The following is a 14,811-nucleotide window of genomic DNA, read 5'->3' as shown; positions in this document are numbered from 1 at the left end:
TGACTTGGTGATGACGGCCACCATTTCATCTGGTCAAAATGCTTACACACAGGTTCAGAATTCAGTGGCCTGGCTGCATTCTGGTACACACAAGTATGGCCATGCATCCCTGCTGCTTTTCCAACTCTACTAGCTTCCCATGGAGCACTGTATTCAATCCAAGGTCTGGTGCGTGGCCCATTGGGCAACCAAAATGTTTGCCACCCCTCTCCACACCACCCCGACCCCACACTCCCAATTCATTCACTGTAACATTGCAATAATATCAACCTCTTCGCTTTCTCAGATGGGAGTACCACTCCCACTACCACTCCCGTTCATAGCACCCAGTTTTGTTCTGTACTTGCTCCTCCGACATGGAACGCACTTCCTGTTGACTGACTTTGTGCCGCGAACATCCTGGCCTTTGAAGCATAATGTGGAAAATTACCTTGTACCCCACTAAATGAATCTCCTTACCTGTTCTCCATTCCTTGATTAGCTTGAACATCAGGAGACCGTCGGGTGAATGCACACTCTAGAATTTAGAATGGCAATGGGTTTGGTTTGTGTCAGTGTAGGGTGCTAGTTGGGGGTAGGCATTTCTCATGGGGAGTGGCTTGTAGCAGTTAATGCTTTTTGGGGTGTTACTTTTGGATAGTTTTGTGACCCTCAACCGTAAATGATGCACTTTATATTGAACACCCTAAAATTTGCCAAAGTTCAATAAATAAAACTAGCAACTAAACTAGTCTTACTTGGCTTCAGTGGAAGCAGTGTGTGCGCTATTGAACATCTGATTGATTCTTGGGTTTCTAGCTTTGCGTTGCTTTCATGAAGACAGTTACCTTGGCATTCCTCCTTGGATCATTGCAATGCTATGCCCTTTCTCACATATGATCAGGCAACACATGGGGACTTGCTATGCTATGATTTCCTTGCCCCAGCCATGAGACTTTTCAAACAGTAATGGTGGTCCAGATCCTAGATTTTAAAGTTAGGCCCCATACATACATTTTGGGCCTGCCACAAAACCTCAAACACACACGTAACTATGCCACAAACATGATATACTTATAAGGCCTGTGGGCAAACTGCAGCCTTTCAGACCATATGCCTGGGCACGCTGGCTCCCACCTATGCATGCTCTGACTGTGCTGCTGATATGGGGCTTGCTTCCAGAGTTTTTCTCAACTGAACCTACAAAGTCTTTATTTTACATGTCGACTTTAACATCAGGAAGGCATATCACAAATTGCGTGTATGCCAGATATGGGCTATTAAGTGGAAGCAGCTACTATGGAGCAGAAAAGACAGTGTTACTGGGGAAGATGAATCAGCAGGTTCCTCTCACCCTGCTGCCCTCCACCCAGTTCACCGGAGCCACTGCATATCTTTGATCTCCTGGCAGTGCTCCTCGGGCATCGGGAAGGTTGGCCAATGTAGCACTGTCACTTCGGCTTCTCCAGTGTTGTGCAGTGCTTGCTCTCTTCCTGCCCACTCTTTGTCACATTGGTCATCTGCTTCTAAGGCAGTTTCCACTTCTTAGCACTTTCTGTACTAGGCATTTCTGGTTCTTGGCCAGGCAGAGCCTGTGAACATTCCATGGGTAGAGCCGAGGGTGGTTCCGCCTCACTTTCCAGCCACACCTCCCACAAAGAGGTCTAGGGTTCTGCAGCTCTGCAGGCTTCTCTTCTCCTCCTTCAGATCTGATTGACTCTTCATCCCTCCAGGTGCAAGGGGGTGGGGCTACTCATAGTTTACACGTTTCCAACAAGAACTGTGAATACTGACATTTGTACAGGAAGTTTCGAGTTACCAGACAGTTTAACTCTTGAGATAATGGAGGATAATGTATATCCCTTTCTGAGCATTTCCTGTCCCCTAAGGGTGCGGGGAGTCACCCCAGTGGGATCTTGCTTGCCCTGTCCCATAGGGTGTTTTACATTTAGCGGGCTCATCACTTTTCCAAAAGTGGTGGCTCCTGCTTGGGGAAAGAGTCTAATTCTATGGATTCATCTTAGTAGCCTTGTCTACTATCAAAGACCATACTTACTTCAGCTATTGCCTTATACTCACAATCGCACCCCAACACATAGAAAGCAGAAATCGCATCAATATAAAAACAAATGTATATTTTCGTTTCAATGTGGTTTAGTTTATATATAAAACTTTACACATTTAGAATTGAAAGCTGTACATTTCATCATTTAAAACTTGAATATAAAAATACTATTTACAAATCATCATATTAATACAATTAATATTAAATCATGTTTATACATGCTTTGCGGACATGATCAGTTTCCAAATATGTTAACAGTATTAAAATAAAGTAGTGTACCACTCTTCCATCCTAAAAAAGTGCAACAGACCCTAAACTTATTAACCAAAAGTCTAAATACAATACTTAATTCTCCAACTGGCTAATCTCAACAAATGGGGGCCCCTTCTTTGACTAGCTCCAACGCTACCAGAGCCAAAACATTTGTAACTGTTTCCCACACTCTAATAAAAGGCGTTTTGAAGGGCAAAGTTCTTGCTATTTATGCCTAGCTTCCAGAGCATTGAGAATGTAATCCTATCCACATGGTAAACAAATTTGCCATTGAATCCAGCATAGCACGTTCCATAAGGACATAATAGCTGTCACTAACATCAACGAATTTTGACAGATATGACAAAACCTTTCATGTTCCGGAGGTGAAAGTATCGGTCCAGTAACACAACACCGGTAAACTGTTTATGCGCAGTAGGAGTATAAACCTCTGCTTGTGTTTCGAGGAGCAAATGTCTAGGTAGGGCTCTCCCTTTTTAAATGTATACAACATATGACTAACAAAAGGATAACTCTTTAGGGTAGATAAATGGTCAAAAAGTCTATTCCAGTCCCACAAATCCATATGACTCTCTAGAGATTTCTTCATATCATAATAGCTATTCTCTGGGTTTGCAGCCCATCCAATGAGGTCCAAAAGCACTCTCATGCTGCTCCTTAAATTCAGTACCATGTCTATTTTCTACTTTACCTAAACTCTGCAATAGTAGGTTGGTTGGGTTATTCAACATTTTAATATATAGGAGTGGACACTTTTTAGTGCCATTACCTTAAGAGACAAAAGCCCAAGCTCAAGGCAAAGAATTGCCATTGAGGAACAGCTGGGCAGGCCAAGCAGCTTCCTCCAGAATCTCCCTTCTATCAATTGAAGCCATTTGATGTCGACCCCTTGCCAGACTCGCAGGCAGCACTAGACATTGCAGATAGAGAAGTCTAGCTCTTGATCAGCCAGGGAGGTTAACTGCGCTGCCTTCCCAGTACGCATCTCAATACAAGTCTTATCACCAGGCAGCTGGTCAAACTCAACACCAAGGTACTTATAAGATGCCACATAAGAATTTCAATGCCTTGAATGATTAACCTTGGTCTAGCTATTTTTTTGGGCCGAAAATAACATGAGATGTATCTTTCCCCTATTAATGGTCAAGCTATTTGGCTCAGCATAAAGCCAAAGGGCCGTGCCACCCACCGCACACTTGTGAAAGTGTGATCTAACATCACGAGATCTGCGTATGCTAGTACCGTACAGCGGGTCTCATCGAGTTTTGGCAGGCTCCCCATAACACATGCCAGACAATGGGGAAGATCAGATAAATATAAATTAAAAAGGAGGTCCAAGACACAAACCTATTTAACGACACAATTTTAGACAACCGGCTTAGTCAAGGACCTCCCCCTGCGCTGTACCCCAATGGTATTGTTCACAAGAAGTAACATAATATAGTACAATAGATCTGTGGGTCAGCCATAACTTTCTAACTTCTGCCAAAGAAGACCCCTGTTGACCGAATCAAAAGTGCCATTAAAATCAATAAATAAAGCATATAATGAATGTGTTCTTAATATTGGCCTGTTCCACCAAAAAATCCATGAGTGGAGGCTTATGGTTTGTAGTATATTCTGGTCTAAAACCACCCTGCTATCGATCCAAAATTCCCCCCTGGTCCACCCACCCCTGCAGCTCCTTCATGAGAAATGTTGTGAACAATTTACTTGTGCAATCCAAAATAGAAAGGAGTCTCAATAGTTACCTAGATCTACAGGGCTCCCTCCTATTTAATACAGGAATTAATATCACTGTCTGTCATGAAGAGGGAATTCTGCCCTCCTCCACAACTTTATCAAATAAAGTCATTAACAGCCAAGCCCAGAAATTAGGGTTTTATCTCAAAAACACATTAGCCAGACTGTCTGGCCCTTGTGCCCTTGACGCCTAATCTTCAAATTAATATCCACCTCGTCAATCTCAAAAGGTCTCCCCACGGGCTGGGATAAGGCCTGTGAACAGGGGGGCGGTCATAGTCTTGTTCTTATGACTGCTCAAAAAGGTTCCCCATTCTGCCTCATTGATGGAATTTAATAGGTGCACTTTCTGGGTCCCTTTCACCTCCCCCAACATCGCCCAGCTATTCTTCGTATTGCCTTTACACAACACAGGGATCATACATTGCCACTGAGTACACTTGGTGGAGGTACGCCACCATTGTAACCAATTACTATAAGAATTTTGCATTGATTTAATTTCTCTAAGATATTCAGCATACGACAAATGTTTACATTTTGCCTTGCGCAACTCTCCTCAAAGCCGTTTCCTATCTCTTATTATTCTGTCATAGACCTAAATTGTTTTATCTTCTCTCACAACCAAACTTCCTTCACTAGAGGCATGCCTACCAGTGTAAATAGTTATCTACTCATCAATTTCTTCCATGTCACTATCCTTCAGGGCCACAATGAAATTAAGATGTACATACTTTGTGTAAAGTGTCTCTCTTTGTATACTGCTTTTGGACCACTTAAAACGGTTTCCTGTATAGTTGACTTCTAGATCTCCTAACTGCTTTCCCGGAGTGATCGGGGCAAGCCCCTTGAACTTAAGCACAAACTCCCGATGATCACTCCAAGAATTGCCACACACCAACATGTCACTCACAGCAGTTGTTACTTCCAAATTTATGGAAAAGTAGTCCAAAGAGTGTCCCCCTTCATTTGACCATTCAGGACTTCAAATCCCAGGTCTGAAAACAAATCTCAGCCATCGCAGTCCTTCTGCATCAGAGACCGCTTGTTTATTACACATTTATTGGACAATGATCCTTCTACATATATTCCTTCGCCATTTGCACAATGGCTATTCAAATCACCCCCCACATTAACAAAATCATCCAGATTCCTGTTGGCCCAAGACACACAAAGATTCTGAAGATTGTTCTGTAGCTGTTCCCTATGCATGGCCCCAGGTGGGTTATAGACATTAAAAGAATATGTCGGGCCCTGTTACCAAAGGGAATTACCACCTCCACAGCCAATAAATTATCCTGGCAAACCAATGTTATTATGAGATTTTAAGTTATGGGCTACCTCAGTAACCAAGCCTCCTATAAGAATAGGCACAGTTAACAATAGATCAGCAATTAAAAATACACAGTCTTCCAATGCATAGAAGAATGAAGAATCACAAAAACATGGTCTACTGACACTTAAAGAAATAGGTGGTGCTATGGAATCAATCACGAACTATACATTCTCAAATACAACTAATAAGTGTAGCCTTCACTGCTCCAGAAAGATTAAGCTAGACTAAGGATATCCTAAGTGGACACAGCCCCCCACTCATAGTTTTAAAAAATGACTATGCAACTGTTAGATGAACAATAGAATCTCCATTAGCTATTGTGGTTTACTGCCCTCCAGGTGGCAACCCCTCCTTTTCCCAGGAATGGTTGGTGCTACTGGATGGTGTATATAGGCAATCTCTAATAAAATCCTTGCAATCTGAGATGTCTTCGCCTATGGCTTGACCAGTCAGATAATCCCAATTCTATTGTACTCACCAAAACCATGAATAATCTGTGTTTTGTTGGGAAGGAAATTCGCCTTTCCCACTCCCTAGGTGCTTTATAGTGAGCTGAGTTCCATATAACAGACGTGCAATGTACCAGTGGGGAGAGGGCTGTGCTAAGAAACCCGGCACGAACACAATATTGCAGGAATTATAGATGCATAGAATTAGTGCGTGCATATAAAAAGACACATTTGTTTTATAGTTATGGCAGACACATTCAGCCCTTCATGGCTGCACGGTAAACTTAGGCCCAGCGGAGGAACCTGAACAGGCCCAAACGCTGAGGGCAGATGAACCTGTGCTGCTAATTCCCATAGAATCTTCCCTTTGTTCCTTATCTGTTGCAATTACTTGTTAGCCCAGAGAGGAATGTGCCCTGCAAGGCCATGATAAAGCACCAGGCTCCTTGCGGTGCACATTCATCACAGCCAGACCAACAGCAGACCTCCAACCCCCAAACAGCCCACCAGGAGTAATTGCACCCACCACTGACACAGTTCAAGAACCCCTGAATTCTGCAATAGTGGGTGACCTCAGATCACCACCCATAAAACCAATGGTCATAAAAGATCTAAACGAACACAATCATTTCACCTTACTCCATAAATGCACCCTTTGGAATACAAGGTACAGAGCGGAATAAATGATAGTTCAAAATGAAGGTGGTGGAAGCCTTGGTTGCAGAGAGTGCGATATGAACCAAGCAAAGAATGTGTAGATAAGCATGATCGTGTTCCTCCCCCTGTGCCAGTTCCCAGGTGCATGTCATAATGATGGAGTAGTATTATCTTGCAATAGTTACTCTGTAATAGCAACATGTTAAGCGCCTGACCCTTAGTCCCTGGAGAGAGGAGCCCCGCCGACCCCGCGTGAGAGAAGACAGACTGGCGAGACTGCAACCAATTGCAGCCTGGCAGGCCCATGTATACGGTCTCACCAACCAGCCACTCAGATGTTTACTATATGGTGATGATGTGGTGATGCCTTATAAGCTTATGTTTGTATCACTTGAGGCCAGAACGTTCTCGAGCAGCAGATTTCTTTGCTTGCACCCTTACCTTTAGTACGATTAAAACTTGTTATCCTTGCAAGAAATCTTTTGCCCTTTTTTTCTCTAACGGGTTGTATTTCTTCTGGCATGAGCGAGTATTAACAAGCCTACGCACAAAGATGGTCATGCCCTTGTGCAGTAGCACCTGGCGTATTCCAAATGATGAATGGGATTATCAAATAACTGATTTTAGGCCCAAATAACTGGACAGACTCAAAGAATATGTCAAAATACTACTTTATCAATTCAATAAAGTAGGGAAGCCTGGCGAACAAATAGATTGTAGCTCACACCTTCTATTACGTAAAAGGCTTTATACCTCGATGTACGCCGGCTATGATGTCATTGTACATGGCAAATAGTAAAAACCTATCGGGCAGAGGGATTGGTTAAGGGAACATATATACCTATAGTTCATAGAAGTGTCAGTATCATGATTGGCTGCCTCTCACCTGCCTTGACCAACCTCTAACTACGTAAAATATGATAACAGCAGCGGATAGGCTTCTGAAACAATGCATCGTCCACCATTACATAGGCCCTTGTGATTGGTTGGCACTCTCTTCCAACCTGGACATTCGGTTCATTAGCACCAGTTAAGTAACGAAACCCAGGTACAGGGGAACAATTTCATACAACTACCCACTTGGCTAATTAGCCCACCATCTTTCATCAGTTAGGCCCTAAGCCAAGGCTTCTTCTCTGTAGTTGATCTTGCTACCTGTTCTCTTCCCTGTAAGTTTAAAGGAAGTGAAGGTTCATTGCTATCTTTGGCTGGAGCTAATGAATGGGCCTCGTCTCCTGGTCTTACACCACGTGTGAGGAGACCATGATTTTTACCATTCTGTCCTTTCATTTAGTGCTATTTGATTCAATTATATTGGATGCTATTACTCTTCTTGGCCGCTGGAGACTTGGTTGCTCCGTCTTGCATATGCTTTCTGCATCTTTGATTGTACAATAGTTGGCACTTGCAAATGTTCACTCCTTTACTTAAGCTAAGAGAAATATGTTTTAGGCACATGGCTTATCCTCTTTGACGCCTTTTGTGCCTTGCAGTGGCTTCTTGCTGCGGCATCCTTGATCCTGAGCCAAGCAAATATCCTTTGTTCTACACAAATCTTTCTTCCAGCGCCCATCTGCTCTGCAGCCTTGGTCTCTCTCCTTGAGGCTTCTCTCTTACTATTATACGATGCCGACATCCATCTTCTCAACATGGCAGCTTTACTCTTGTTATATTTCCTAGTTTAGCAAGCTTCTACATTCTTATCTACCTTGGGTTTCTGCGTATATACATCTACCCACCTCTCTTGTTACTTATCTTTAAGTGTGTGTGGTTTTTCTTCATCTTTGTATCTGTTTACTTTGTCACTTCAGTCACATCTTAATTTTTTCGATATACCTATGTCATTTCATTGCGTCTGCGTGTCTTCGCTTCATACTGTCACTTTGCATCTGTCAGACTTTACTTTTAGTTCTTCCATGTCCAGTGGTGTCTGCAGACTTCCTTCTACCATGTCAGTTTGGGGGTACATTCAATACGGTTTTCACAGTGCATAACGTCTCTCATATCTTCGATGCGGTCTTGGGATAATGCCAGGTGTCATGCATAATGCTTTGTTGCTGTTCTTCCAATATGACAGATGTGAGGGGGTGGGGCTGCATGAGTGACGTGTACATCTGCTTCTCCACACCCTTGTCATCTACTTATTGTAGCTGAGCCTCAAACAGACCACACACTTGGACCTGTAACGGACTGATCACTTGCTACTAAATTAATGGGCAATTCAAACCCCTTACAAGATCTATACACAAAGGACAACCAAAAAACACCATGTCCTTCTCAGACAAATGAACAAAGTCAACATTTTACACTACCTAACACGGATTTAATGGCAAAACTAACCCTTCCATTTTATTATGCAAAACTGAACATGTAAATCACTAAGACGCTGGACATTATTACACCATAGAAACAGAAAAGAATACAGAACTTAACCAAAATTAACAACTAATTGTTTGATGAACTGTCCTCCCTTCAAAGGACAGGCTGCAGAACATGCATGGAGGAAATAAGTCAACAAATGTCAAAGCGGGTGCTGCCATTGGACCATTGTAAGAAAGCGAAAACAAAACTATCAAAACCATATCACTTTTGTGCATTTTTTATGTACTAACTGACCCACTTAAAAGCTAGTAATCAGCCCAAACACTCAGAGGAACTCTTGCTATGGCTCCTTATAGGACAACATTTCCAAACCTCAAGCCAACTTTGATCACCAGTAATGAGCAGATGGAACAGCCATCAACAAGCGCCATCAGCCTAAGCCTAAGCTAATAGCGCCATGGCTACCTCCAAACACATAATGACCCCCACTGTCTTGAAGTTGATCACTAACTACCTTGATGATCGCACACTGAGGATTCAAATCTGGGACTTTACCTCAACGATGGTTCACTTAATATGTGGTGTCCCCAGAGCTTCCTTCTATCCCCATGGCTAGTTAATTTTTAGATTAAACCCCTAGTGTACATTATCAAACTCTTTGCAAAATCATTCAAATCATGTGTAGATAATTCTCTAGGTTCTGCCTAAACCTGATCAGTTATTTGCTGATTGATCTGAACTCCTGCAGAGAATCCATCCAGGATTGGACCATAGATAATCTCTCTTAGCGGTGTTAGGTGAAAGATCTTCTTTGGGATCTAAACCTGGCAACAAACTAGCCACCCCTCATGGGTAAGGCACATCAGGGACAGAATATATGCATCATGTTTGACACTAAACTCTCTCTCTAAAGCCAGAAACACTTACTGACCTACAATTAGCACTCCAAAATGCAAAAGGGGAACCACCATTATCCACAAAATTATACACTTTCCAACAAAGGAAAAATTGTATTGCACACTGGTAGGAAGGAGGAATCTGAGTCCACACACGAGAAACAATTTCCCAAAGAGTTAAACTATCGCGTCCCTCAGCGAAGCACTAGCTGTCCCATAGAGCAAAGGAAAATTATTTCTAGGTAACGGTCATGTATCGCCTATCTCAAAGGGATAGGGAAGAGAAACCCATGCCTCTATGCTAAACTAAAAACTACAATAAAATAAACCGACAAACCATCTTGGATGTGTGCTCCACACAGTGGTCATACCAATGTGTAATAGACCCCAGGGTACTATCTTAAAGAACACGCTCCAACCCACTAATGGGAAAATACGGACCACAATGTCTATCCCTGTGTCGGCCAAGATGCTCGCTGTCATGAAACAATGCCATAAAAATCCGGCTACCATGACGGAACAAAACCACTAAATGCATTCAAGTGGGAATTTTCTTATTTGAATGCACCCTCTCTAGAGTGTGCATTGAACTATCATCGTATTGTGTGAATCGCCATTGTTCTATACATATGCAGCCAACCCTTTAAAAACTAAAACGCTAATTCATAAACTGGATTCCTTGAGTATACATCAAAAAGGATATCCTATCATTGGCCTAAAAAATGCACTTTCACATACTTCGGCAAATTGCCCCCTACTTGGCAATGGCACAGATACTTGAAGTGACCAGGACCCTTTCCCCCTCTCACCTAGACTATTGTGATAGTCTCAATCAAGGACTAAACAAGAAATGACTAAACAAACTGCAGCTTATCCAGCATAAAGCAGCTAGACCTATTTTGGGATTCGAGCACTGGGCCCATATCTCACAGGCCTGAAAATCCTTAACTGGCTACCCATGCATAGAGAATAACACAGTCAACTGCATAACTTTCCAAATCCTCAAGAGCAATACTCCTAAATATCTGAACTCTTATAAATAAATATGTACCTGCATGTCCACTGTGCGCATCACAGGAAAACAATCGAACTACACCCCTGTTCAAAAGACTGAAACCGAGGGAGATTGCTTGCAGTGTTGGATCTAAAATTATGGAACAGCCTTCGTATAACGCTGAAAACAGAATATACCCTAAAGGAATGTGAACATCTGGCTCCATGAACAGAAGATGTAACTCTGATATTCCCAATTAACCTTTCCCGCTCAACGACTCCTATACTTGACTGAACCACACTTCCACCTCATGGCTAGCTCTTCCGCCCCATGGCCACTTTTAACCATTACCCGAATTTGCCTGCCTTTGACCTCTTAAAGGTTATCTAACTTGCTCCTTTTTGCATTTGTTTTTTGTTGCAATATGAATATCCTACAAGCACCAGCATTTCTGCATGTGTGGTGCCTCAGTAGAAGCATCAACCACACTAATTAACTTAACCATGCGCTCCAATCTCTATTACAGACTGTAACTAAGCACACTACTTGGCCATGGAACCTGATCCTCTGCTTCCTATACCTTGTATATATGTTACAACTTTGCATTGTACTGCATGTCCTGCTCTGTATTTCCCAGGTACTTTCAATTGGCACCACCACGAGTTGGCACACTATAAAGCATAATAATACATAAGGTGGTTGGGTGCACCCGAGCAATATGCCTCATGTGTCAACATCCTTTTAATGAAGGACTTGCAATTGGTTCTTCAGGTGATGTGTGACCTACAATGTGTTGATGACCTGTTTGTGTGATGCACAGGACCAACAGCGGGCTGGGACATCTGGCCAGTGCATGTGATTGAAACTTGAGGTTTAGAGACTCTGTTGTAGCCTTGATATGAAGTGCGTGCATCTCAGTATATGGTCTTCACACGTCTCCTTCTGTTTCAACGCAGGAATTTTACAAAATTGCCTCATCTTGCTGGAACAGAACAGAACCTCATCCTTGCAAAACAAATGCAAAGCCAGTGGAAGGAATTTGGACTGCACTCCGTTGAGCTGGTTCACTATGACGTTCTCTTGTCGTACCCTAACGAAACAAGGCCCAACTATATCTCAATTATTGATGATCATGGGATAGAGGTAATGTTATCAGTCTTGCGCAATCCATGCGTGTCTAATGTCGGTTAAACATTACCATGTTTTAACAGTAAAACACATTGACGAATAGAAGTGATATGTTTTAAAGGCGATGGTTGTAGAATGTGAAGTCCTTCCTAAGATGGTCTTTTCATCTGTATGCTAAAACAATGATTATGCTCTTTCTAGTCTTTACGGATTGAGTAGCTTGGCATTTCCTGCAGCTCCTCCATTTATCAACGTTTTTTATTGTAGTGTACTTGATTTTATGAGAAAAGATCATTTAAAAAAAACAGAAAAAGAATGGAGCGCTCCCTTTTTGTGTCTCCTCCCTCATGCATATTTCCCATCTCTGCCACAGAGACTGGCTGCAGGCTGAATTTAAGCATTTTCTTTTAAGATTTTTAAATGGCCTCAAGCAGGGATGTGTAACATCGCCAATACTGTATAATTTATATGTTTATGTGGGAGAGTTTCACTGCCTTAAATAATGTCCCTCAGATTGTGGGTGGAAAAGCAATATGTGGTCTAATGTATGCAGACGACACCATCCTTATGGACAAGACTCCATAAGGGTTGCAAAGAATGCTGAATGGCCTGTTTTCTTATTCTGAGGTAAATAATCTAAATATCAATATAAACAAGACCAAGATCATGGTATTTGGTGCAACAAAAGAAGAGGAAAATATGTACCTCTATGTGGTACATCAATTCTATTAAATTAGCACGCTCACTGCGCCTTTTCTTGAGGCCCAGGCACCACGAATATGCTCAAGTGGGCCTGGGCGTCATTGCAGAGCACAACAGTGCCCTGGCTGCAATCCGCCAGTTTCTTTCGAGAATGGGCAGATTGCAGAATCTCGTTACCACTTTAATCAAATAACGAGGGTTTTGTAATTTTACAAAAGTGCTGCCGAGATCATAACACGCAGTCTTGTGCTTTCTTGAAGCTGCCACTGAGGTTAATCGGAAGCACACGAAGGTCATAAAAAAACCTTCCATGAAGTAATGCAAGGCCATATTATTTTTACAAATGCGAGCAAGGAGTGTCTGTGTGAGCGGGCAATTTGGGGTCATCAGAGAGCCATGTTATTTGAGCACAGCCATCATCGCTCAAAATGCCAATACAGCTAATGCCTGAAATCTATTCAGCCAAAAATCTGTGATTTTCATGGCACTCCTGCACAAGAACGACACCAATTTGGTGCTGTACTTCGGCGCAAAAACTGCTGGTTGCTAGGTCAGTTTTCAGCCAACTTCGGAAAAATGCGCCACCTTCAGAATAGGTATTAAGTAGCGAAAAGGTTGCTAAAGCTTTATGCAACCTTTTTTCGCTACTTATCACTGTTATATCCGCCCTGTGCCCTGCAACGCGGTGACGCTGGGCATCTCAATAAAAGCCCCGCCCCGCGCATTGGAGGCAGTTCCGGGCACAGACTCTAACAACGTGTGGCGTGTTTCATTTCGCTCCGGCCGGAGCTGCGCCACTGCGGCCTACTTCAGGGGCCCTCAACGTTCGGCCTCCGCGCAGAGCCAGAACGTAACACTGCGATGAGGGAAACGGGACCCAGCACACGTGCTCGACGCCCTACCAGCTGATTCTTCCTGCGGCGACACGCACAATCTTTGGACACCCGGTGGGAAGGGGCAGACATAATCCCCCCGCCCAAAAAAAAAACATTTTTATGCTCCGTCCCTTCGGCTGCATCGTCGTATTTGTTTTCCACAGCGGTCCCAGGGCGCTGCGCCACACGACCAACTGGCATCCAGGGGCCATAGGCACCGCTACACGACGTGTGAGCCCACCGCACACGCAGTGCGCACATGCGATCACGGCAGTAGGCACCTGGAGCGAGGCAGCGGTCCCATCCGCTACTGTTTCGAAGTCGGCCTCGAAAGGGACCACTGACACCTGAAACCACACACCAAGGTGAAGACGACAGACACCATCAAGTGACGGCAACGCCCCACCATGGCGACCAGCACATCCACCCCCAGGCCCGGCATGCCCTCTAGACTCGCGGCGAATCTGTCAGTGTCGTCATCGCCAGCTCGCCCACAAGGTGGCTCCTCCACAATGATTCAGCCATTTGACCCATTCACGGATCCATCATTTGTTGGCCCCGGTGGCAGCTATGGCTCAAAAAATTCGAAATGGCAATGGAGTGCAAGGACATAACCTCTGCCAGGAAAATGAGATTGCACCTATTGTTAAAAGTGGGGGACGAGGTGCTACGAATCTTCAACTCGCTAACCATTGCTGATGGCCAAGACATTTACCAACAATCGAAAGACGCTTTGACGGCTCATTTTCTCCCACAACTCAACCCGGATTATGAAACTTTCATGTTCTGCACCACATTTCAGGCGCAAGAGGAGACCTTTGATGCCTACCACACCCGACTCAGGAAGCTGGCGATTTCGTGTGAGTTCACGGATGTCAAGAAAGAAATCCGGAGACAACTCTTTAATGGGATCCAGTCGGAGAAACTAAGAAGGATGGTGTTGAGTGAGAGGGGCATCTCTCTAACATGCATTCTGGAGTTGGGTCGTCAAAGGGAGCTGGCACATGCCAGGGCCGCCAACATGGGTATGACTCTGCAAAAACTACAACCTGCCCTTGCATCATCCATGGTGGCCCATGTCACCAATAGACAGTCCACTAGAGATGAATCTGGCGGCAACTACACACCAGCCAGATGGCAGCCACGGATCCCGGGACCCTCGGAGTGTGGATGGTGTGGTGGATCGCGTCATGGACGGCGAAATTGGCCGGCGCAAGGAACAACTTGTGGGGCTTGTGGCAGAAAGGATCACTATGCCAAGGTGTGCCGATCATCGGGCGCTCCACTACCGCCACCGCAGAATCCCCAGGAGAAGAGTGGAACCAAGAAAAAGAAGCAGGTGACCACAAGGCGAGTCGAAACGACCAACTCTTCAACCGAGGAAGAAGGGGATGA

The 14,811-nt window shown here is 43.9% G+C and overlaps 1 protein-coding gene across 1 annotated transcript in view; it reads left to right on the top strand.

Moving 5' to 3' along the window:
* NAALAD2 (N-acetylated alpha-linked acidic dipeptidase 2) overlaps positions 1-14,811 on the top strand; it is a 1,042,620-nt gene that overhangs the window by 383,811 nt on the left and 643,998 nt on the right. Inside the window, exon 4 of the mRNA XM_069639397.1 lies at positions 11,668-11,854. Within this exon, the coding sequence (XP_069495498.1) occupies positions 11,668-11,854 (187 nt within the window). The remainder of the gene's footprint in view (positions 1-11,667; positions 11,855-14,811) is intronic.

The sequence above is a fragment of the Ambystoma mexicanum genome, chromosome 7q (genome assembly GCF_040938575.1).
Source record: "Ambystoma mexicanum isolate Mex_15411 chromosome 7q, UKY_AmexF1_1, whole genome shotgun sequence".
Classification (NCBI taxonomy): domain Eukaryota; kingdom Metazoa; phylum Chordata; class Amphibia; order Caudata; family Ambystomatidae; genus Ambystoma; species Ambystoma mexicanum.
Note: the sequence above shows the minus strand (reverse complement) of the source record. Positions and strands in the feature narration are given on the sequence as shown.